This window comes from Plecotus auritus, assembly GCF_963455305.1.
Source record: "Plecotus auritus genome assembly, chromosome: 9".
NCBI classification, from domain to species: Eukaryota; Metazoa; Chordata; class Mammalia; order Chiroptera; family Vespertilionidae; genus Plecotus; species Plecotus auritus.
Window position 1 is genome coordinate 20469258 of NC_137783.1, and position 26053 is coordinate 20495310.

Below are 26053 nucleotides of genomic sequence, written 5' to 3' on the forward strand. Positions count from 1 at the left end.
GGGCTCACCACCCAGGAAAGCCTCACAAGTTGATGGAGCAATGTTAGAAGCAGTGGGAAAGGCTCTTCGCCAAGAGTTACCCTCTCTCGGATTGCTTAGAATTTCACCAAAAGAAATGGATCTTAATTAGGGGCAGTTTGTTTTAAGTCACCGGCAATGCAGTAATAAATTCTTGTGAGATTAAAAAGTACTGATTCAGCTCAAGTCCCCATCGATCCTTCAACCCCAAATCCCAGTTCCCTCCCTGAGGCAAACTGATGAGTTTGGAGTGTTCTCCCTCCAGACCTTTTTCTGTACACTTACATGTCATATCATATGTACAGGGTAGGCAAACGTAGGTTTACAGTTGTGAATATGTGAAACAGACTTGGTTACTTTTATTAATTACTGTATTATCTATTTGTATTACAGCTGTAAACCTACCTTTGCCCACCCCTATATATATAGAAATATGTAGGGGGTTTTTGCAGGTTTTCTTTTTTTCTTTCTTTTCCATTCTTTCTCTCTCTTTCTGTTTCCAAAAATAGCACATTGTTCTGCAACATTTTCCCTCGGTTTCTTTTAAAATCTAAGTGCGAGCTGTGAGCAGGGCTTCCAGTCCCTGTGAACTACTCTGTGCTCTTTTTGCCGCCCTGGGACCAGCCAGATGAGAGATCTGCATTCTGATGGCTTTAGGATCAGGTTCCTAACGTAGGGGGTCCGGTTCCCTTGGCAGAGTGAGGCTAAGCCGGGCCTGGGAGAGGGACTGCAGGGAGGTCCTAGTGCAGACAGAGTGGACAACTGCGGCCCACTTTCCAGCTTTGCCTCCCATGTATCATAAGAGATAGATGGGCTTTCAGAAGTTTTCCCTAAGGAGAGCACCCCACACAGCCACGCTTAGCCGGGGAAGGAAAAGTAAGAGAATGCTCTTGGGTTAACAGCTCCTGAAGGGGAGTAGTGACTGTTTAGCACGCGGAAAGGAGAGCCAGAAGGAAAAGGTGTTTGTTGAGCCTGAGCAAAGGCAAGGCCCCTCTTCTGCTTCTCAGTCCAGTTAGCGGAGGATTCCAGCTCCATCCTTTAGAACTGGCCCTGCTCTGATAGCCTGGGGGACTCGGGGCAATTCATATGTAAATATGGGAAAGCCTTGAGGGATTTAGGGGCTCTAGGAGCATTCCACAGCTCTGGGAAGATTCTGCTTTGCCTGCCTGCTAACGTGATGCACCCGTACCCCACCGCGTCACCGAGTCAGACCTTTGGCCGCTGCAGGTACCTCCTGGGGTTGTTGGAGTCCACACAAAAGAAGGTAGAATAGTCAGCCTCCTCGCTCAAGTGCAGGTTGCGAGCAGGCTGGGAATTCCAAGAGTTTCTTTATCAAAGACAGAACCAACTTTCAGAGCAGGGGAAGAAGGGAGTAAGTAGCTTTTCTCTTTAGTGTGGCTGGGAGAGCTGTGGGAAGCTGTGGGATAACCAAATCCCTTCCTAACACACTGAGGAATGAGCCTGGTGATAAAGGACTGACCTGAGAAGGTGGGGTATCTTGAGAAGGAGTGGAGTTGGGCTGGGAGGGAGTGCACAGGGGGCTGGAAAGGGCAACAAAAGACAACAACCATCATGAATTGTTCTATCACAAGTAAATTTGTGCCGTCCGCCCCAGCCCTTAACAAGGCAAGGCCACCCCGGGAAGAAAGTGGCACTGGTCTGCTCGTTTTATTGATTGGCTGATGCTGGGCCACAGCTTCCTCCTGTGCTTCCTCTACCCCAGGTTTCATTGTTCTTAAAGAAAAGTGGAATCTACGGTTCTGAACAGGGCACTTCCACTTGGTGCATTTTACCTTAACCTGGTGCAGTCGGTGTTCTCTGGCCCATCGTGGGAAAAGGACTACTTTGGTGTTGAGTTATTACCTTGTTCCGTTCCCTCAATTCTACAAAGCAGGTACTATCATCCTCCCTTTACAGAGGAGGAAACGGTGGCCTCGAGGTGAAAACGGGCTTTCCCAGGGCCTCCCCAGCTGAAGAGTGAGGAAGTGCAAGATTCAAAGCGTCCCGTCTCCACCGCAGCTGGCTGAGGGTGGGCTGCCCTCTCGCACTTGGTTGTCCTGGATACTAAAATTGTACTTCAAGCTTTTTTCTTAGGATATAGTTGGAAGAATGGGAAAACAGTCTTACATTTGGAGTCTTTTCAAGCCAGATATTTCTAGTTTGACTTAATCTTAAGTATTAATTAACCTGTGTGGAGCGTGCAGGTGATCTGCATCTTCAGAAACATCTAGGATTTTGTTAAAATTGCAGATACCCGGGTCCCACCCAGATTTGCTGAATCAGAATCTCAGGAGTGGAGCCCGGGAAACGGCAGTTTAACAAAAAACATCCCACAGGGGGTTTTAATCACACTAAAGTGTGTCTGGTTTTGTTTTTTAAAAGCTGTACAGGAGTTTACGAGTTCACCTGCAAATAAAGACATGCGGGTAGTTTGAAAGAAGTGTTAACATTTTTTTTCTTTCTTTTGTTACAAATAAAAATCTGGTTGAGTCTCCATGTAAGTTGTTGGCTTCTGACTGATGAGTACTTGCTGGTGTTTCGTGCTTTCAACTACTCTAATTTATAGAACTTTGATTTCTGGGAGATAATAGTTCCCAGGGAATTTTTAAGATTTGAAGCAAATAGGTTCGTGGCCTTTTCTAGTTGAGGTACCAGGCTAGGGAGGCAAAATGGTACAGAAATAAGTACGTAGCATTTTGATTTCAATATATTTAGATTCAAATTCCAGACTGCTTACTCACTACATAACCTGGGGCAAGTTGGTCAGCTCCTCAAAGCAGGTTTTCTTATCTATTAAATGGGAGTAGTAATACTACTTCAAAGTATTGGCGTGAATATTAAATGAGTTCAGGAACATAATATGTAAAGCGCATGGCACTTGGTAGGAATTCAATAAATGTTCTTCCTTTCCAATCCTGTATAAATACGAGTTTCTTTTACAAATACCGAATCATTATGTTGTACACCTGAAATGAACACAATGTTTTATGTCATTATACCTCAGAAAAATTATATAAACAAAAATGATTTTCTCTTCTCAACTTGCCCCTTATGAAACTACTAGAGGCCTGGTGCATGAAATTTTTGCACGGGTAGGGTTCCTAGGCCTACCCAGTCAGTGATCAGGGCCGATCGGGGACTTCCAGCTGCTGGCCAGGGCCTTCCTTCTCAGCCCAGACCTTCCTTCATTCCGCGTCGCCCCCTGGTGGTCAGCGCACATCATAGCGAGTGATCGAACTCCCTGGTCTCTCCGTCAAACTCCCGAGGGGACACTTTGCATATTAGCCTTTTATATATATAGATATTTGGGACTGAGATTCTATTGCTTTGAAATAGCACAAAAAAAATTTAAAACAAGCCTATTGAAAATAAATTTTTAGAAATATATTTTTTTATTGATTTCAGAGAGGAAGGGAGAGAGAAAGATAGAAACATCAATGATGAGAGAGAAACATTGATCACATGCCTCCTGCATGCTCCCCCCCCCCAACCCCCCCAAAAGGGATTGAGCCCACAACCCTGGTATGTGCCCTGGCTGGAATCTAACTGTAACCTTCTGGTTCATAGATCAGTGTTCAACCACTGAGCAACACCGGCTGGGCTGAAAATAAATTTTATATACACTACAATTAATTTAGAACTATAGTTTAGCACTCTGATGAAATAAGACATGTTTTAAATTTTGTCATTCAGTCTACCAAATATAAGTTCAAGAAAAATACTTTATATCTTTCTAAACTTTATTTTGAATAAATCGAATTTACATAAAATTGCAACAGTACAAAGAACCTGTATATTCTTTTTTCAAATATATATATATTCTTTATTCAAATCCACCAGTGTTTAATATTTTGCCTTGTTTTTGTTTTTATTTTCTCTCTAAGTGTGGACACACACACACACACACACACACACACACAGGTTTTTTTCACTGAACTATTTGAGAGTAGGTTGCATATATCATGTTCCTTACTAATAGCTTCAGTGTTTATTTTGTGTGAACATGGATAGTCTCATATGTGACCACATAGATTTGCCATTTCAGGATATTTTGAATTGATTTAATAATTACTGTAATCTATAGTTTGTATTATAATTTCATCAATTGACCTATAATGTCCTTTGTAGCAATCTGCGCCCCCCCCCCCCCCCCCCCGCCCCAGGACAGGATCCAGTACAAAATCACATTACATCTGTTTGTCTTTAGTTGTCTTGATTGTGAACGGTCCCCCAGGCCTTCTTTGTCTTTCCTGATGTGACATTTAGAAGAATACAAATCATCAACTTGGGTTTGTCTGATGTTTCCTCAAAGTTCCTTTCAGATTATGCATTTTTAACTGGGATGCTTCATCAGAGGTATACTAGTAGTGATGTTTCCAGATATGACCTATGCAAGTATATGATGTTTATTTGTCCCTTATTAGTGATTTGAATTTTGATTATATTATTCATTTCTCCACCATATAGTCACTATTTTTCATTTTTATAATTACTAAGTAATTTTTAGTAACTTATTCAAAACTATGCAAATACCCTGATCATCTTCAAACCCTACCATTATTTTTTTCTACCATAGAGCTTTCTCATTGAGCTTTTCTCTCATTTATGTACTTACATATTGTCAATATGAACTCATAGATTCTTATTTTATTCAATAGATTATAATCCAGTGCTGTGTTTATTTATTTTGTTACTCAAATTGTACCAGTTTGGCCAGTAGGAGCCCCTTTGGACATGAACCCTTTATTTTCCTGAGCAGTTCCTTACTTTCTACCATAAGGTGTTTCAGGCTCATTTATACTTTCCTGCCCCAATCCTGGACTTAGCCATTTCTCCATAGAACTCTGGTTCCTTTGCGGAATGGTTTTTAGAAATCCAAATCTGGCCTGCACTTTTTCAACATAGGAATTCCTAAATTCTTAGAGAAGAGGCAGTGGGGAAGAATTTTGGAGACTAAAAATCTGCTGTGAAAGCCTAGTTTTCATAAGTAGTTTGAACACTTGTATTTTGTATCTTAAGGCTGGGGGAAAAATTTTGTAATTACACTGAAACTTACTAATACTTACCACATCTGTAGTTGTTTTAAGTTGATCTAAAGGAATTTGAAATACACAGCAGAGATTGCTTCACTGTTGAAATTTTTTAGTTGTTTATTTTAGTATTTAATGTTCATTTTAATGAACAAAAGTCCTCTCATATAAATAATTCTCATCATGTGTATCCAAGTAACAGGTAAATGAAAAAGCTACAAGATCATATTTGTTTTCATTTTTAGATCATGCAGTGTGGGTCTATAAAGATTCATTTAATTAAAAATACTATTGAAGAACTTCATGTTTACAGTACATTTGTATCTTCTAGGTCACTTGAAGTAACAAAACCTGCTTGTGAGGCTTCATTAATATTTTGATAAGGAGAATCTAAATAATTTTTTCGTATTTAATCATATATTAATGTTAATCCATCATCACATGACTGGAATATAGTGGGTCCTGCAGTCACCCTGATCTCCGACGAATCATTTCTGCCTAATTCTTGTCTTGCCCTTATTTGGCATTATTATGTTCCCCATAATATTGTTTTTAATGTGCATATCAATGTTTTTAACCTCCAGCTGGGTACTTCTGCTGAGATCATGGGATGGATTTTATACCTAACTAAATGAAAGCAGTTCTTCATGTGAACAGCAGCTCTTTCGACCTCATTGCCAAGGAAGTTGTGGACACTGATTTGTCCTCATAAAATGCGCCAGCTGCTCTTTTTTTAAGGCAGATTCTAAAAATGGTATCACACAGATGGGAGACGTTCTCTCTGCAGGAATGGCCTCCTAAGCTCTTCATCTGTTCATGATCAGAACTGGCGTGTGGGATCAGATGTCCTGATTGTTGACAATTGTGAGGCCTTTGATTCTCAAGGACTGTGTTCATTTCTGAATAAGTTGTTGAAGAGTCCTGCTTTAGCACACGGAGAGATGCTGACCAGTTCTCTTTTCCCCCTCTAGAAATGACGCTCCTCTCCTCCCAGTCTTCATCTCCGGTGGCCGCTTCTGGGTCTGTGTCCACTGAAAACCCAGAGCAGAGGATGCTGGAGAAGAGAGCCAAGGTGGTAGAGGAACTTCATCAGACGGAACGAGACTACGTTCGGGATCTGGAAATGTGTATTGAGCGGATCATGGTACCCCTGCAGCAGGCACAGGTGGGAACTGTGGGAGCAAGTTAGCTTTACCTTGAAAGTGATTCTCCAAGCCTAAAGTATCAGGATAGGGGAGCTTTCACCGCAGAGGTTTATTGGGTTGGAAGTAAAGCCTGTGGCTGCTTAATTCAAGGGTCCCAACATACATGTGTCAACTTAAGCCATCAGTATCCTGTCACTTATCAAGTCCACTGTTAACTAATCGGACTTACTGCAGTAACCCCCAGGGCATTTCTGTTTATTTGGCTCCTGGAAACAGTACCAGGGAGTCTGGATTGTCACTTTCCTGGAAAGGTTGTATAATAACAATGAAGTCTGGAGATGATTGGGTTCCTGGCTCTAGCAACCGATTTGATTGCACAAGGTTTATTCAGGAAACTCGTTAGCTGTCATGTGCATATTATGTTAGGCACTTTTCTAGATGCTGGAGATAGAAAAAGAGATCCACAGTTTCTGGGGATTTATAGTCCTTATTGCTCGTTACTTGACCACCTGGACTGGGTTTGGGTTTGTCTTCCTGGAGCAGTCACTTCCAAGAACTTCTATAGGAAGTAGGCAGTGCCATCAGGCTTTGGGTACCGGGTGGGAATGTGAGTGTAATTATAGACCAAATTGTTTCCACAGTCATTTCACTAAGGCAGTGGGGGAGGAGGATGGGGAGAATAGTTGAATCAAGGACGAAGGGTAACACTAAAGCTAATGTTGGATGTTTCTGTTCTGGAAACTTTGTGAGAGTGAGTGAAAATGACCTTCAACAGTTTTTTAAAAATATGTTTTTATTGATTTGAGAGAGAGAGAGGAAGGGAGAGGGGGAGAGAGAGATAGAAACATCAATGAGAGAGAAACATTGATCAGCTGCCTCCTGCACACCCCTCTTCCTACCCACCACTGGGATAAAGCTCAAAACCCCGACATGTGCCCTGACTGGGAATCAAACCAGTGACCTTTTGGTTCATGGGTTGATGCTTAACCAGTGAGCCACACTGGCCAAGCTGACCTTGAACAATTTTTGTATCATACTTGAAGAGGTGTTTCTAATGTGAATGATATGCTATTAATTTCATTTTTGTGAATCTTTATGTTTTTTTCCCTTTCTCAGATACCAAACATTGATTTTGAGGGACTTTTTGGAAATATGCAAATGGTGATAAAGGTCTCAAAACAATTATTGGCCGATCTGGAAATCAGCGATGCTGTAGGTATGAGCTCCAGAAGCAACTTTTTTTTTTTTTTTTTTTTTTAAACTTCATGGGTAGAAGGGCCTTGCTAAGAAATGAAGTTTTAGTTACTTAGTTCAGAGGTTGTTTGGCCCTCAGCTTCTCCTTGTATCTGCAGCCTACTTTGAGGTGATATAGGATCTTAGCAATAGAATAAATTTTAGCTATTACTGAGTAGGATGTTTTTTAGACTGATGGTTGCAACCTGATAGTGGATCATGAGGTCAATTTAGTGGGTGGCACTGATAAAATAGAAAATATCAGAATGTATTTTTCTCCTAATTTATTTTACTACCTGTATATTATGACAACAATGAAACAGGAAATTAAAACAAAATATCCATAATCTCACCCCTAAAAGATATCAACTGTGTTTATTTTTCCTTCTACCCTTCCACTTCTTTTCCCAAGACAAGCAGGAACTGGGTAGCAGCGTGTGATGTGCTGGAGGTGCACAGAGGATAGTGGAGGAGAGGGCTGCGTAACGGAATGGTTCAAGACCTTGGCAGGAGTTTTAGCTTTACACGTGAGGGACAACCTGCAGTGGCCGTGTGCGTGAGGTGGAGCGAGACTATATGAGAGCACTGTGCTGGGGGCTTCAGTCTTGGTCAACCAGAAGCCCGGGCAGTACATTCACTGGGGAATTAATAAAGGATTAGATTTGGAACATCTGACAAGGGACTGTTCTGAGAAGTCAGAGAAAGGGAAATTAAAGCTTTGTTGAGCCACTAGCAAATGGCAGATTGACATGTTGCATAAGCAAATTTTTATTTTGCTTAAAATTGATTTATTTTAACATTTTAACTTATTTTAATTACATTCACATGGCACACAGTCAGAAAGGTACAAAGAACTAATGAAACGTATCCTACCTGTCCCCCAGTACCCAGCTCTTTTCAAACTGAAGCAACCAGTGTTACTAGTTGTCTTACATTTCCTTCCAGAGATAGTTTATCATATATCAGCAATTACATATATATTTTTCTACCTTGGTTCACCATCCCTGTTTTTTAAAAGTACACCAGTGGCGGCATACAATGCAAACTGCCTTACACTAAGTCTTTTTCCCTCTCAACACTGTACCTTCCAAGCAGTCTAAATGACTAGGAAAGAGGGGTAACTCAGCAGAAATCAAGGTGATCTAGGGTGCTGGAGAAAGCAGCACCGAGTTAATTTGCTAATCCTGATTGGAGAAGGATTCCAGTACAACCAGGACAGCATCTAGCGGGAAAGGTAAGAATGATAGGTGTTCAGGGTTTGGATGAGTTAGAAGATGAGGAGGTTGAGAAAAGAAGAAAGTACCAGGAGACTGTGTATGTATTAATATGTAAAGGGACTGGCTTTTAAAGTATTTTAAACATGTCCCACAGAAAGAAATATTTTACATAAGGCCCCAGGATATGTGTACTAGTATGTGTGTGTATGCCTCTGCTTGCTTTTACTATGTCCAATGTTATCTGATTTTTTTTTCTATTCTATTTTCCCAAATGAGTGCTGATCATTACCTGTGAAGTCAATTTCATGACCCACTTATGGGTTGTGACCCACAGTTTGAACGACTCTGGAAAGTACTTGCAAACCCCTTACTCTGCCTGATTGAAAAGGGGCTGGAGACTGTCTCAGGGACCAGCCGTGTGTGTGTGTGTGTGTGTGTGTGTGTGTGTGTGTGTGTGTGTACTGAAAAGTAAATACACGGATAACATGTCTCTTAAATTTTGCTTTAAATAAGAGTATTTTAAGCTATTACATGGAAATTTCTTATTAATTTGATGGGTAGTCTTACCATCATTTCTTGTGGTAGGGTTTAACTGACATTAAAGTTTTCCTATACACCTTACATTTAGGATACTGAGAAGAAATTTACTAAAAACACTGTATGTGTATATTTTAAAGGACCTGTGTTTCTTGATCACCGGGATGAGCTTGAGGGAACATACAAGGTTTACTGCCAGAATCACGACGAGGCCACCTCACTGCTGGAAATCTATGAGAAGGATGAGAGGATCCAGAAGCATCTTCAGGACTCCGTGGCAGAGCTTAAGTAGGAGTTTTGACCACTTCACTTCCATCATAGCTCTTTAGTTCCGCCTTTTGAACATCACTCCCATGTATATGTCTATCCTGCTTATGATGTCCATCGTCCATCTTGTTTTAAACATAAATGATATATTATTATAGGTCCTATCAGGTAACTTGCCTTTTTCCACCAAATATCATGAAAATCCTAAGTGGCATCCTGCTTGTACTTTTATCCATTCCAGGCACTTTTATCTGTACATACCAAGTATTAAGTTAGCATTTTGAGGTAAGGAGTAGACCGAAAGGTAGTTTGGTCCAAAGAGACAAGAGTGTAGATAAGAAGAGCAAATTCAATTATTTCTCACCGCCCCCCCACCCCCGCCCCACCCCCCGCCACTGATCTTTAGAGAGAGTGGAATGGAGCCGGTGGGAAGAGAGGGGGGCGGGGGGGAGCGGGGGAGAAACATCGATGTAAGAGAGACACATTGATCAGTTGCCTCCTGCACATGCCCCAACCCAGGCCGGACTGGGCCTACAACCCAGGTACCTGCCCTTGACTGGGAATCAAACCTGGACCTTTTGGTCCTCTAGCCAACACTAACCACTGGACAAAACTGGCCAGGGCAAATTCAGTTAATCTTGATATCAGGGGAGATTCTCCTGGTCCTAGGGAGGCATGGTAATGTATATATCTAAGTAGATCAAAGTGAATTAGGGGCTTACTAACTTTTTTAAATAGACTAGGTATGCTACCATAGACATGCATAATTTCTCTTTTATCCCATGTGATTTTTGTTTGCTCAACTAATAGGTATTAACGTTGAATTGATATGTTCTGAGAAAAATATGAAAATCAGCATTATCTCTAATCAGCTGTCTCTTTTCTTTTCATGCTCACTGCCCTATAGGAGCCTGTACAACGAATGGTAAGTTCCCTCGCCATTTTCTTCCTTTATAGGCAGAAAACTAGAAGTAGACTTACCTTGTTAGATTTTTCTCCATAGCACTTACCACCCAATGACACTTTATATGATATTTGTTTGTTTATTGCCAGTCTCATTCCATCAGGACAGGGACTTTTTATGGTCATTACTAAATCCCCGGCACCTGGAACAGTACCTACCTGGCATTTATTAGGCATCCAGTAAGCATGAATGGATGGAAGTAGAAAGTAGGAAGAAAGAACAGAGCTCTATTTAGGAATAAAGGATACTACCTGTGAGTCCTGTTTCATTTATTGACAGTGGACTAAAGGCTCTGTTTTTCCTTCTCTTATAGGGGATGCACAAATTATATTAACCTGGGCTCCTTCCTCATCAAACCAGTACAGAGAGTAATGCGTTACCCACTGCTGCTAATGGAGTTACTGAATTCCACCCCAGAATCCCACCCAGATAAAGTGCCTTTAACCAATGCAGTCCTTGCAGTCAAAGAAATCAACGTTAACATTAATGAATATAAACGTCGAAAGGATCTGGGTAAGAACAGCAAGTTGCTACAAAGGAGCTATGCCTTTGAGAATGTTCTTCTTCTCAAAAGAATTATTTCACCAGAGGTGGATAAGGCAGATGGCAGGTTATAGGGTTGTGATGAAGGAACAATAGTAGAATTTTGGGGAAATGTGATCTGAAGAAAGAGAGCAGTAATGATGAAAGCACAACCATGGCATATTGGAAGTAGACATCTCTGATAAAGCTTATAGCAGCAAGAGTCTTTCCCAAGAGGTATGAAGACTGATTAGAAAATGGCTGCTCCAGAGTTCCTCCAAGCACGAGTGATTGCCTTCTCCACTCATTGACGGCAATCCTTTTCAATGCGTGCTTGCATTTGTTTGCTCTGCACGTCTGGTTAGGTGTTTCACTGTCTCCATTTAAGTTAGGACTCGCAGTCTTCTTCCAGAAAAGCCCCGTGTGTCCCCATCTCTGGTCCCATCAGTCTGCCTACGCTCAGAAACCTCCCTCTCTCGTCTGAGTCCCCCCCTCCCCCCCTCCCCGCAACACTGCAATCAGTTACCAAACCACCCACTCACTCTTCCTTTATAGTGTATAATGAATTAAACCATTTCTTTTCTCCTCCTCCTCTCCCTCTTCTTCCTCCTCTTCCCCCCTTCCTCCTCTTCCCTTCCTCTCTCTTCCTCTCCTCCTCCTCCTCCTCCTCCTCCTCCTCCTCCTCCTCCCCTTCCCCCTCCTCCTCCTCCTCCTCCTCCTCCTCCTCCTCCTCCTCCTCCTCCTCCTCCTCCTCCTCCTCCTCCTCCTCCTCCTCTTCTTCTTCTTCTTCTTCTTCTTCTTCTTCTTCTTCTTCTTCTTCATCTTCATCAAATGTCTTGTTAAAGTTCTAATTTGAACATTTGAGTAGTATGGTGACCATGCTGAACTGATACATTATTGATATCCTCAAAGAATCTATAATGTAGTGCAACCTCTTTTCTGTTCTCCACTCTTCTCCTCACTTTATCTAAACCATTTCCTCTGCCTCCTACTTCAGCCATTCATCCACATTCATATGTCATGTTGCTCATGGCTGTAAAAGCTTTCTGGCCACCTAGCCATCATAGTTCATATCTCCTGATGTAATGTCCTCTTCATCTTCCATAGTGATAAGTGTGTCTTTTTGCTGCCCCCCATCCTTCCCCATATGACCCTGCTACTGTGAGCTCCAGTCTTTTCTGCAGATGGTGCCTAATGTTTGACACAGTGATTAAAATAAATAACTCCTGTATAGCATTTTACTGTGTGAGATAATTGGATATAAATATCTCATTTGTATATGTATGAGACCATTTAAGATGGTATTATAAGGCAAATACTATTACTTTCTACATCTTATTGGAGAGGAATGAGTCTCAAAGTTAAGTGACTTGTTTAAGGCCAGACTTTGATGAAATGACAGACCCTGGCATTGAACTCTGAGGTTTCCATGAGTTCAAATCTTTAGGCTCTTTTCCTTATGCCTGCTGCCTCTCCCCCTTGTCACTAACCTTCTCCAGTCTGTGCAGTGTCTCTCTGCTCTTGAGTATTCTCTCTGTCCATAAATGGTGATTTCGATTAATAATTTATCTACACTCATTCTAAGCTCATTGAAATCGAGCACTAGCTCTAGTTTGGGTGGTTAGTCTTGCTTTGTAGCTTATTTTATAGTCTGTCTATGCTCAGGAAAGAGATTTCTAACTCACCAATTTGACTCACTCCCTAGTCCTCAAGTACCGGAAGGGCGATGAAGATAGCCTCATGGAGAAAATTTCTAAACTGAACATCCACTCCATCATCAAGAAATCCAACCGAGTGAGCAGCCACCTGAAGCACCTCACTGGCTTTGCTCCCCAGGTGAGGGTCCTGCATGTCAAGGTTCAGCATGTCTTTGGCAGCTTTTCAAGGCTCCATGGGGCAGCCTGTGTGGTGTGAACTGGCATGACTCCCCTCTTGGTACCTCCCCTGGTGTTTGCTGGCTGCTGGATACAGGACCCAGCAGCTACTGGTGATGTCAGTCCATCCACCCACCCAGCCCTCTATCCATGCCTTGGTGAGCTGCCTGGGTGTACAAAGGCAAATCAGAAGGCCAATAATTGTGGCTTTAGACAGTCACAAAAACCTTATAATTTATTTAGGGAGATAAAATTGCAGACCTATTAAGCTAGAAGGGATTTAAAGGCTCACTTAAATTCAACACCATACGATGCACAGAAGGAAATGTAAAGTCTGAGGGATTGAGTGATGGACAGTGCTGAGGGTAGATCCGAAGTCTTCCGTCTTCATTCACTATACCACGTATACACGATACCATTAAGGCAGTGGTCGGCAAACTGCGGCTCGCGAGCCGTGGTTTGCTCCTCTGTTGACTAATGAGTTTGCCGACCACTGCAGTAAGGGAAAATGCAAGTGAAAAAAAAAGTCAGTTGCTAAGCCTTGCAGTTTGTTCTCTACACGCTGTAGTACTCAAGAAAACAGGAGCTCCGTGAGCGTGAGCTTCATGTTGGCCAGAGATTTATCTGAGCCTTGAAGGGGGAGGGGGGACAGGTGGGTATAGATAGAGAGGAGAGGGCATACCAGGCAAAGCAACAACACAGGGTTAAAGGCATAGAGTCAACAGATGTGGCAGGTGCCAGGGAAAATGGTGGACAGAGCAGCCTCACCAGACCAAAGGGTCTCTATCGGGGCGGAGGAGGTAAGGTGTGACAGTGGGGGGCCCTCTCTCAAAGCCATGCAGAGGGGTTTAAATTCAGTTTAGTATGATTCAGGGAAACAGCAAAGGTTTAAAATGTAAACAAAAGGTGTTTTTAAGAAAGATACTTTTGCCAATAAGGTAGATTGAGGGAGAGTTCACATCAGCTAACAGCACTTGTTTATTTTGAGCAGATAAGAGATGAAGCATTTGAAGAAACAGAAAAGAACTTCCGAATGCAGGAAAGACTGATCAAATCTTTTATACGAGACCTGTCTCTCTACCTCCAGCACATCCGGGTGAGTGAGGACATCGCTCGGTTAGGATCACATAGGCACCATTCTGTCCACTTTCCCCTTCATCCAGCATGTTGTTGAATGTTGAACAATCTGGATTCAAATGACCATTATGCCATGACATGCTTTTTATCGGGATTCCTAGGGATTATTTAAAAGTTAAGTAACCTTTAGAAGATCAGCACGTTGTATTGATTTTAAAGTGTCCAGCCCTTCCTCCCTCTCAGTCTTCCCCACCACCTTTTTACTGTCTCCTGTCCCCAGTTATGTAAGAAGCACTTACCACAGTTCATTTTGTCAAAACAATTTTAAAGATAGAAGAGTAAGAGAATAGTTCCTGTAGAGGTCTTTCTAATAATAATATTCATTTCCTACTTACTTAGTTGCCCTTCAGAAGGCCTCTAAACCTGTTCGAACCAAGCCTGGAGCAGCTAGGAGATCAGGCCCAGGGCATCCTCGCCTCGTCCCGGGATAGCGTCTCCTTCACGAAGTCACACCGGGACTAGAATCCTTTCTATTCATATTTCTAATCTCTCTATTGATTTTATAGAATGTGTTTATATATATGACACACGCTTGTCCCTCGCACATGAAAATCTCATCCTATGAAACAATTTTCTTTAAAAGAAGTCCTTTGATTTAAAAAAAATCATTTTTTAAACTAAGAAAAATAGTATAAAATTCAAAAGGTACCAAAGGGTTAAGTAAAAAATAAAAATAATGATTCCCCCTGTCCCTGTCTCCTAGTCATCTTCTATAGAGACAGGTGCCATTTATTAGACTCTTCTCGCCTGGTGTGTGTGTGTGTGTGTGTGTGTGTGTGTGTATGACACATTGTTCAGCATCTTAGGTTTACACTTAATAGCATCATTTTGGAAGTCAGTCCATACCTGTACACACACAGAGCTTCTTGCTCTTTTTCTTTTTTTACAACTGCATAACATTTAATTGTATGGACATGCCATAATATATTTAATACTTTATTGATAATTATTTAAATTGTAGTTGCAGAAGATTAGAAACATTGGCACAGGAATATCCTTGTAGATACATAATTTTCAGATCTATGAGTATATTTAAAAGCCAGCAGTACTAGATTTTCTGAGCCAAATCATGACAGTGTAAAATATTGCTAGATGTTGTTAATGTGTGAAAAATATATATTAATGTATGAAACAGTTTCCCCATCCCTTGCTAACACACAGTGTTATCAAAATTAAAATGTCTTTAAAAGATAGATAAAAACGTTTAAATTTTAATTTCTTTGAATGAGGTTGAGGATATTTTTATGTTTAAGTCGTCATTTTTTCTGTGATTTGTTTATACTGGGGGGCACTTATTTATTGACTTATTAGTCTTTTTCTTATTGATTTGTAGACATTCGAGAAAATAGCCCTATGTCTGAGATAATGGTGTAGAAATATTTCCCCCACCTTGTTGACTTTTGAGTTTGCTTAAAGTGCTTTCTTTGAGTAGAAGTTTCATTTTTTTGTAGTTTAAGTAGACGTTTCTTTCATGGCTTCTTAGTTCTGTGTCACCCTTCAAAAGACCTTGGCTATTCTGAGATAATAAAAAACAAATATCTCCCCTGTCTCAGTACATTTATCATTTCATTTTTTAATGTTAAAGTTACTGACTGAGCTGGAATTTACCTTAGTATATAAAGGTTTGAGGTAGGGATTCAACTTTATTTTTCTTTTATAGCTGGTTATCCAGTTGCCATCCTCATTTATTGAGTAGTCCCCACTGGTTTGAAATGCCCCCTATATTTCCTTTAAATATCAAACTCTCCCTCTTCATATTTTAAAAGTTTAGGTGAAGCTTTTAAGGAGTGCATTGGCTTCAAATGAGAGATTTGACCAAGATATATTGGGACAACTACTAAGTATATTCCCTTGTCTGAGGACTTCACCCTACAGTTCCTCTATTTACTACCCCAGGTTGGCTGCTCTCTCTCTGTGTTTTCTAAATGTATAGCAAGTATACCAGAGCCCCCAACTCTTAAAAGACTCATCTCCATAGCAACGGGTGGAAGCATTTTGAAGTGGGACACATGTAACATTGACAGCCATTTGATGGGCAGATGGCTGCTAATAGAGGAAATTGAGGGAGAAATGTTGAAGTTGTGTCGCTGACATAAAATGGACAAGGCCTGCTAGCAGTAACGTTAGCTAATAGATTGGCTGTTAGAGAGGGCCAGCAAGAACACAAGCTGAGGGACATTGACTGTATAATTTGGTCTCCACATTGGCATATGGGCTGATATTTTGCAACTTGACAAGATCACTTTAAAAGAATAGGAGAGGACATCATGTTTCACATTAGTTCCCCCACTCGGGTGGAATTAGAAAGATTCCCCACTTTATCTTTCCAACTAAACCCTGGCTTTATTTATATGTACAGATAAAGGACGTAAAGACAGGAGGTCAAAAATGTAGTAAAATAAAATATCAAATCAATGTATGAGGCATTGAATAGTTTTTGCTTAGGGACTTCATTTACCCTTGAAATATATAAATGGGGTTTTAGATTTTATTTAATTAACATTAAAACAACATGCTTTCCCCAAACTTAAATAAAGAAGGCAAATGCCCATCATTTGTTTCAAATAGCTAAAGAAAACCAACTTGGTATTTAAAAACTGTTGGGGTCAGTCAGGAGGCATTTACTCTGCATTCACTTATTTTTTCGTATTTTCGGCATTATTACAAATGAATGCTGCCTTCACATTAATAAAGTACATTGTGTGTAAGGGGGTATTTTTGTAAGGAAAAATCAGCAAGAGCCATCAGGAGTGCCAGAGTTAGGGTGAAGGAAGCAATGTTGCATTACCCAGAGGGCACTGGGCAGTTGTTTGTGAGAAGGTGACAGTATGAGCAAAGAGGAGAGATGATTGTTCATTATCAGTCTTGTAGGAATCATCTTGACTTCAATGTAATTGACTTTTTGATGCATTAAGAAGCCCTCAAATTAGGGACAAAAGAGATGATAGAAGCCCTCACCAATTTTCCCATAATTAAAAGTTTTAGGCTTTTCCCTGTGCCCATAAGTCATAGTTTATGAAAATATGCTTGTTTCAAAGCTAAATGCTACACCACAGATAAAAAAATTAATTTCGGAACCCTTTTCCCCCCAACTGCTACCAAGCAATGAATGATGAAGGCTAGACACTTCTGTTTGATCTTACTTGCCTTTGTTCCTCCCTGGCTCCAGGAATCGGCCTGTGTAAAAGTGTTGGCTGCGGCGAGCATGTGGGATGTGTGCATGGAGAAGGGACACAAGGACTTGGAACAGTTCGAGAAGGTGCATCGCTACATCAGTGACCAGCTCTTCACCAACTTTGTAAGTGACATCTTCAGCACACTGTTCACAGTTGGCCCGCTTCCTGGGGCTCTTTCTACTTCCAGCTGACGAAGAAGTTAACCACAGAGACATGCTCTGTGCATTAGGAGTCCTGGCCGTCCTCTAGGATATTTGCAGCAGGATTTTATATCCAAAGGATGACTTTCAATAAGTTAAAGGCCTGGTAGGACCTATACATACTCATACAAATTTTTTTGGAGCTTGTGATCAGCCTGGTTTCAGGAGACAAAGGAAAACTAGGAAATGTAATCATGGGTCACAACTGATAACTCTGATCAAAAGAAAACAACGATTGGAATGGTAACTTAAAAAGGAATATTTAGGAATTGTTAAGAGGTTAACAAATAGATCTTTGAGATTGTACAAACTACAAAGAAAGTACTAAAGTCCAGTTGCTTCTGAATTCTAAATAGATATCCAGTTAACCCTAGAATAAAACTGGTTTGAACTGCATGGGTCCACTTATACACAGACTTTTTTCAATGTATACTGTAAACATATTTTCTTTTTCTTATGATTTCCTTTCTTTTTTAAAATACTTTTTATTTCTTTTTATTGATTTCAGAGAGGAAGGGAGAGGGAGAGAGAGATAGAAACATCAATGATGAGAGAAAATCATTGATCGGCTGCCTCTGTCACGCCCCCCACCAGGGATCAAGCCCACAACCCGGGCATGTGCCCTTGACCAGAATCGAACCCGGGACCCTTCAGTCCTTAGGCCTACGCTCTATTCGTGAGCCAAACTAGCTAGGTCTCTTATGATTTTCTTAACAGTTTCTTTTCTCTAGCTTACTTTATTGTAAGAATACAGATTATAATTCATATAATATACAAAATATGTGTTAATCGACTATTGGTAAGGCTTCCGGTCAATAGTAGGCTTTTAGTAGTACAGTTTTTGAGGAATTCAAAGTTATATGTGGATTTTCGATTGTGTAGGAAGCCAGTACCCCTAACTCCTGCATTGTCCAAGAATCATCTGTATGTGGTATTTGTTTGGTCCAAAGTAGAAAGAAATAGGTGGGTGTTGATAGTGTTTTGGAGATGTCTAGATGGCTTGGAGCTGAGGAAAATGTGCACTTTCAGGGAACCTACAGGTGTTCCAACATTAGCATTTAAAAAAATAACTTAGTACCTATTTTTGTTTTTTTTATGCGTCAATGCTTTGCGTTCAGTGTCTGTCCCGCTGGAAAGAATTAAAGAGAAAAGTCCTTTGAAAAATGAAGACATATATTACCAACTAGTTATGATGGAAAGGTATTATGGTTATGAGAAAATTTTTCTATCCCAGATTCTGAAGTTAAATTCAAGCTACATAGGCATCTGCACATAAGAATTGCTACCAGACTGTCACATCTGGGTTGTAATGCAACCATCATATTAACGTGTAGTTTAGCATTTGTTATCAACTGAGGAGCTAAGGAGGGGTTCGCATATTTTGCACTCTTTGGTGTGTGCACACTGTTGGGTGCAGAGTTATAAATTAAGAAGTTTTAAAAATATATATTTTTATTGATTTCAGAGAGGAAGGTAGAGGGAGAGAAAGAGAAACATCAGTGATAAGAGAGAATCATCAATCAGCTGCCTCCTGCACACCCCCTGCTGGGGATCGAACCTGCAATCCAGGCAAGTGCCCTGACTGGGAATAGAACCCTTGACCTCCTGGTTCATAGGTTGACACTCAACCAGCCAGCTGGGCATAAATTGAGAAGTTTTGTGGAGTATGTATATTCATCTGGGATTGGGTAAGCAGGACACTTGGATCTGCATGGGTGTAGCTTGTGCACTAGGAATACAGCAGATGGTATAGGACATAACAAACTCAGCCTGAAGAGTATTATGGGAAATAACAAATGTGGAATACCGAGCAACGTGCCTTTCTTGTCCCAACAGAAGGAGAGGACAGAGCGGCTGGTCATCTCCCCCCTCAATCAGTTACTAAGCATGTTTACAGGGCCCCACAAGCTGGTGCAGAAGCGCTTTGACAAGCTGCTGGACTTCTACAACTGCACGGAGCGGGCAGAGAAGCTGAAGGACAAGAAGACTCTGGAGGAGCTGCAGTCGGCCCGGAACAACTACGAGGCCCTGAATGCGCAGCTGCTGGATGAGCTGCCCAAGTTCCACCAGTACGCCCAGGGCCTCTTCACCAACTGCATCCACGGCTACGCCGAGGCCCACTGCGACTTCGTGCGCCAGGCTCTGGAGCAGTTGAAGCCCCTGCTTTCAGTGAGTCCCTCATCCCCCCACCCCCCAGGCCTCCACCCCCACCCCCACCCCCACCATGGAGAGTTCATCTCTGAAGTTCTCCTGGTGATTTTCTGAAAGTGCACAATAGGGTTGTTTGAGATATTCTGCAAAATAGATAGATTAAGTATGTTATTAGGTCACGCCCATTAGGAATTGGAATTATTTAACCCTTGATGGTGCCTGTGAAGCCCATGGCTTTTTAAAAAAATATGTTTTTATTGATTTTAGAGAGAGGAAGGGTGAGGGAGAGATAGAAACATTGATGAGAGAGAAACTGCAATTGGCTTCCTCTGTACATCCCCTACTGGGGATCAAACCTGCAACTGGGGCATGTGCCCTGACTGGGAATCCAACCCATGACCTCTTGGTTCATGGGTCAACATTCAACCACTGAGGCACACTGGCCAGGCCCGTGGCTTTTAATTTTTTTTTAAATTTATTTTTTGTTAATTCTCAGCTGATTTTTTGTTTTGTTTTGCTCATTGATTTTTAGAGAAGGAGAGATTGGAAAGCAGGGAGGGAACAGGGAGGGGATAAAGAGAGAGAGACATCGATGTGAGAGACACATAAATTGGTTGCCTCCCACATGCGCCCAGACCAGGGCCGGGGATTAAACCTGCAACCCAGATACTTGCCCTTAACTGGGAATTGAACCCGAGACCTTTGGGTGTGTGGGCCAACACTCTAACCACCGAGCAACACCAGCCGGGCTAAACCCTTGGCTTTTGAATAGTTCTCTTTCCGCCCTGAACAATCCCCAGCAGAGCCAGCCAAGGTGCCCGCTGGCAGCTCAGTCCCTGGCATTGGCTGCAGTGTCAGTAGCTTACACAGAGTCAACTGCTGCTGAACTGCAGCTTCCAGTTGGTTTTAACGAGACTCTATCAGTCCGGCAACTTTCACCCGTATTCTCTTCTTTCCTCTGTCTCGCTCTCCCCACGGTCTCCAGTTACTTAAAGTTGCCGGCAGAGAGGGAAACCTTATTGCCGTCTTCCACGAGGAGCACAGCAGGGTTCTGCAGCAGCTCCAGGTTTTCACCTTCTTCCCAGAGACTCTCCCAGCTACCAAGAGGCCATTTGAGAGGAAGACCGTGGACCGCCAGTCTGCTCGAAAGCCACTCCTGGGCCTGGTGAGTAGGGAATGAGAGAGCGGATGCCCAACCCAGCTGTTAAGAATGTGAACTCTGGAGCTCGACCCCCTGGGTTCAGATCCCGGTACCTACACTTAACTCACTGTACGTCCTTGAGCAAGTACCTTAACCTCTGTGCCTTGGTTTCTTCTTCCCTAAAACACAGATAATAATTATACTGCATCATAGAGTTGTTATGAGGTTTACATGAGTTAATATATGTAAAGCACTCAGAAACTTTCTGGCAATTAGTAAGCACTATATAAGTAAGCTGTTATCATTGTTATGTTTAGCATCGATGGACTCAGCTCTGTCTCTACAGATTAGCAATTTAATAGGAGTTTAAATACTTTCTAATAAATAAAAAAAGGTTATCGAGTTCTTACCTATGATGGGCTCATTCATTCATGTACTCACTTTTATCGAGTACCACCAGGTGCCTACTGGTACTTGACAGTGAGCACCTGTGGTTTTCTCACACTTGGTATGTACTTCCAAATGCCCTCTGAAAAGCATACTTGGATTTTTGTCTATACAGTGAAAGGAGTTAGTAGTCTTAGTACTTTGATCAATTAATGAAGGGGACTGATTTAAGGGTATGTTCATTCTGCCAGGCCTCCCTATTTTTTATCATATATTAGAAGAGGTAATGATTTGATTTACTGCCAAACAGTTCATGGCTAACTGCTTTATTACCTGGAGATAGCCTATATAATAAAATCCTAATATGCAAATCGACCAAACAGCGGATAAAGACTCTCATATCCACCTGTGGAACATTTTATTTTGTTCTTATGAAAAAAGGTAGACCAGGTGTGGTCTTTCTCAAATTTGTCTCCAAAATTATCTTCATTGACCCTCATATGGCACACACATACACATAACATCCCTTTATCTGCTTTACATTGTTGCACATTTTTAATGCATAAGTGGGCACAAGATTCCCAGTAAGAGCAAAGATAAATAATTGAGCCACTCAGGACTACATTCATGCATTTATTAATCAACAAATATTGATTTATGTATCAGGCACAGTGCTACACACGGTATATAGTCTATAAAATCAACACAAACCCTCTCTACTTCTAGTGAGTAGAGACTAACGTTCTTGATCTCCAACATTCTGCTTCCTGCTCAGTGTGGCTGGGGAAGTGTAAGAGGAGGAGAAGGGTAAGATACCAGGACACAAAGGTAGGTCAGAGTAGTAAATCTGGATTTATTATGGGTTTGATAGAAGGAGCAAGGCAGGGTGGAGGGAGTAACATGTGCTCATTTACATGTTACTATGACGACCGGTCACTATGACGCGCACTGACCACCAGGGGGCAGACGCTCAATGCAGGAGCTGCCCCTGGTGGTCAGTGCGCTCCCACAGGAGGCGCCGCTCAGCCAGAAGCCAGGCTCACTGCAGCGCTAAGGAGCAGCAAGCCTGGCTAAGGAGCAGAAGCCGGGCTCACGGCTGGCGTGAGCAGCACTATACACACTTATGTCACATATACACACTTATGTCACAATAATAAAATAATTATATTTATTTGGGTGACATTGGCAGTTATATTTTTTTAAAACTCAATTCTTCCATATTTTGAAAACTTTGGTAAGCTATGCCAGATTACATTAGGTCATGATCTAAAAGACTGAAGACTTATCTTTGTTTATAGTATTTTTTCCCATACAATCTCATAGACATTAATTTAGATTAGCTTAAAAGGGGGAATCAAATTTATTATTACTTTATCTTATTTTTAAAAATTTATCTTTATTGTTGAAAGTATTACTTATGTCCGCATTTTCCCCCTGATTGACCCCCGAGTTATGCATATATGCATAGAAGTTCTCATGAATATTATTTGTTTATATCGATGGGGAAGTCAGCATGAGGAAAATCTCGATTGTTTAGCTTCATACAAAGGCCCAGTAATATTAAGTAATATTAGGTATTTTGAGTCTTTGGGTGGCACTTTAGTCATATTTTTTTGTCACAAGATAATAGTAAAACTGTGAGTTAAATTTTCTTAATAGCTGCAAAGGCACCAAAGCAGGGCCTAAGGGATCAAGACTTTTACCCGGCCCCGTGGACAGACTCAGGCACAGGAGCAGCTGGCTGTCGTTGTCCCCGCTCTGAGACTGACAGTGTCGGGATTAAACCCAGCTGCTGGGATAATGGCCGGGGAGGGCTTCTGTTGATGGTATTTCTCATGCTGCCTTTCAGCCAACTTATATGCTGCAGTCGGAAGAACTCCGGGCCTCTCTTCTGGTGAGGTATCCCCCAGAAAAGCTCTTCCAAGCAGATCGGAACTTCAATGCTGCTCAAGACCTGGATGTCTCCCTTCTGGAAGGTGACCTGGTGGGCGTGATCAAGAAAAAGGACCCCATGGGCAGTCAGAACCGCTGGCTGATTGACAATGGAGGTGAGAATGTTGGACACCAGATGACTGTAACTCTCAGTGAGGAGGGGCTTTGGGCTGTAGCTGAATCCTGTCGGGGCCAGGAAAAACCACGAGTCTTTGATTAAAGGGGAAAATAACCTTGAAAGTTCTGTCCACCTCTGGAGAGTATAATGCCCACGTGATTACTGAAACAAACCCTGTCTTCAGAGTTGGTTTTGTGTTTTACAAGTTCCAGAGGAGATTGCGTTCCTTCCCTTGCACGGTCTGGGCCTGCTTCACAGCCCCGAGGGCAAAGGGTGCTGCCTGATGGGGCCTGTGCCCGTGCAGCCAGTTCCGAGCAAACCACAGAAGGAGCGGCCTTCTCCGAGCTCCGTGAACGTGCCGTGGGAGTGTGTGAATTTAAAACCTGTAAGGCAGAGGTTTTCGTTTGCTTTTTGAGGTTTTCCTTCCATAACAATCTTACCTCGTGACTATTCATGGTGACTTTAAAAATAGCTCATAGCTTTTTTTGTGCTGGGGGCATGGGAAAGGGGTACAGAATTTAAAGAAAAACACAAAGAATAATACTGATCCAATCTTTCCCCCAATATCAAAATCTGAAAAGCTTTGAAAAAGCAAAGGTTTGTTTTTCCCCCTCCCAGAATTCATTTGCCAAAACCTGCCTAATCTGAACTCATTTGGTGGCAAACCTGACCAAAGTGATGTGAGGCTGTTTATAATCATTACCTATCCCTTTTGGTGTGAAGAGCCATATATTTTGCTACAGAAACAGTAGTGGATTTGAATATGGGATATTAACCCAGACCCTGCTGGGGATATTATGAAATATACTAGAGGCTCGGTGCACGGATTCGTGCACCAGTAGGTCCCTCGGTGTGGCCTGCGGGGATTGGGCTGAAACCAGGAATCCAGTGCCGCCTGCCGCTCCTGCCTGCCACTCCTGCCTGCCACTCCTGCTTATCCTGGCCCCGCTGCGGTCTCCAGGCTGTGGCAGCCAGCTGTGAGCCCTGCGTCTGGCACTCATCAGTCAGCTGAGTGGCGCTCCGCTGTGGGAGTGCACTGACCACCAGGGGGCAGCTCCTGCGTTGAGCATCTGCCCCCTGGTGGTCAGTGCGTGTCATAGCAACCAGTCGACCGGTCACTTAGGCTTTTATATACATAGATTGTATATGTGCTTTATTACCTTCCCCAAATTAAAAAACCTAAATTCTAAAGCACATCTGGTTCTGAGCACTTCAGATATGGATTGTGGGCATATATAATAAGTATCTATATTCACATTGTTAGAAGTGAAAATGTTAACATTTCTCAGTTTCTTTATAAGTATTTGTAGATTTTTTTCCCCTCCCCCTACTCCTTCTTAACCAAAGAATAGAGATTGAAATGGGAAAGGAAGGACAAAGGCTGGGGCCTTCCAGGGGGTGAGCAGGTGAGTGCCCCTGCTGGATTCATGGACAGATGAACTCCTTGTAAAGATCCAAACTGTTCAAAAGGCTCCCTCGTCCTTGGGGTTGTATGGACTCAATCCTGATAAGTAAAGTGGTAGCAAGGAGCCCACAGTATCTGGATCAGCTGTTACCCTCTACCCCTCACCATCTGCCCAGGGGGCCCCTCCTCATCACTCAGCAGATAAAACAAACGTGTGCCAGCATTGTTTTAGCTACAGGAAATGCATGGAAGATGGAGACAGAGGGGGCTCACACGGGGGTCCCTGCCTGGACAGATAGTTGTTTCTTAATATCATAAAGCATTTTCCTGTCGATTCAGGATTTCAATTCCCAATTTATACTTCAAAATTTTAGCTGAAGGCCCTCTTTGTCATCATCTTAGGCAACTTGTTAAAGTGAACATGTGCTGTGCATGTGTTGTGTGTGTGTTCTAACCAATAGAAACAGCTTCCCACATGGACTATGCTCACTATTCCCACCACATTCCTGAACCAGAGACGGGGATTCAAGTGGATGGAAAGAGGGCCCATGAGGATGGTTATTCAGATCCCTCTTACCACACTGTTGTATTTGAACACATCCCTGAAGTCGTCCCTAGTCCTTTCCTCCATGACCTAGATATCCTGTGAAAATGTCTTCATGTGCTCATTCTCCAGCTTGTCCTTTTCATTACTGCCCCCTTGACTCTCCACGAGGCCTCCTTATCGCTCGTCTGTTCTGAGGTTGTAACAAGAATGAACTGGCAGGCAGTCACCGCGATTCGTCTCTTCCCACCCGCATTGTACCCTGGGATTGAATGTCTAATCTGTTTTCTCACTGGGCATCTTACTTTGTGTCTCTCACTATGGAAATTTTTGAACCATAGATTCTTCTCTGCTGATTACCCCTCCGTCCCTTATCCCTCCTCCTCCTGCTAAAAGCTTTTCATGTCTATTTTTCCTTCCCATAGTCACCAAAGGCTTTGTGTACAGCTCCTTCCTGAAGCCCTACAACGCCCGCCGCAGCCACTCCGATGTCTCTGTGGGCAGCCACTCCTCCACCGAGTCCGAGCACAGCAGCTCTTCCCCCAGGTTCCCTCGGCAGAACAGTAACAGCACCTTGACCTTCAACCCCAGCAGCATGGCTGTGGCCTTCATGTCGGGGCCTGGCCAGAAACAGCCTCAAGATGCATCTTCATTGAAGGAACTTGACCCAGCAACTCTCAATGCTTCCTTAAACGTGGGCAGTTCAGAGAGCAGTCCTTCCAGCTGCCCTTCAGACCCGCACTCCACCTCCCAGCCCAGGCCCTGGGACTCTGCTGATGTGGCCCAAGACGTGGACCAGCCTGCACCTACCCTGAGGAGCTACCGAAACTCCCGGCATCCAGAGATGGCTGGCTGCTCCGTACCAGGGCGAAACGGGCAGGATAAAGACCTCATAAAAGCATGTGTAGGAACAGCCCAGAATGTGGAAGATAAAAACGAAGAGCTGGAGAGCAGTGAGGCGTTAGGCAACCAGGTGAGTGCTCCCTGCTCACGTTGCGGAACAGGTGGCAGGTGTGTTGTGGGTGCAGATAATGCCTTTTTAGGGCGGGGCGAGT

At 42.5% G+C, this 26053-nt stretch overlaps 1 protein-coding gene across 4 annotated transcripts in view; it reads left to right on the forward strand.

Annotated features, from left to right (window-relative positions):
• Positions 1-26053, forward strand: part of DNMBP (dynamin binding protein) — a gene marked incomplete at its 5' end in the record, with an annotated part of 95390 nt that overhangs the window by 66475 nt on the left and 2862 nt on the right. For all 4 annotated transcript variants that reach the window (XM_080640062.1, XM_080640063.1, XM_080640064.1 and 1 more), the window contains 12 exons: positions 6020-6213; positions 7310-7409; positions 9321-9468; positions 10355-10372; positions 10725-10924; positions 12639-12769; positions 13799-13903; positions 17114-17242; positions 19157-19489; positions 20457-20636; positions 22849-23047; positions 25424-25971. In XM_080640062.1, the coding sequence (XP_080496188.1) occupies positions 6020-6213; positions 7310-7409; positions 9321-9468; positions 10355-10372; positions 10725-10924; positions 12639-12769; positions 13799-13903; positions 17114-17242; positions 19157-19489; positions 20457-20636; positions 22849-23047; positions 25424-25971 (2285 nt within the window). The remainder of the gene's footprint in view (positions 1-6019; positions 6214-7309; positions 7410-9320; positions 9469-10354; positions 10373-10724; positions 10925-12638; positions 12770-13798; positions 13904-17113; positions 17243-19156; positions 19490-20456; positions 20637-22848; positions 23048-25423; positions 25972-26053) is intronic.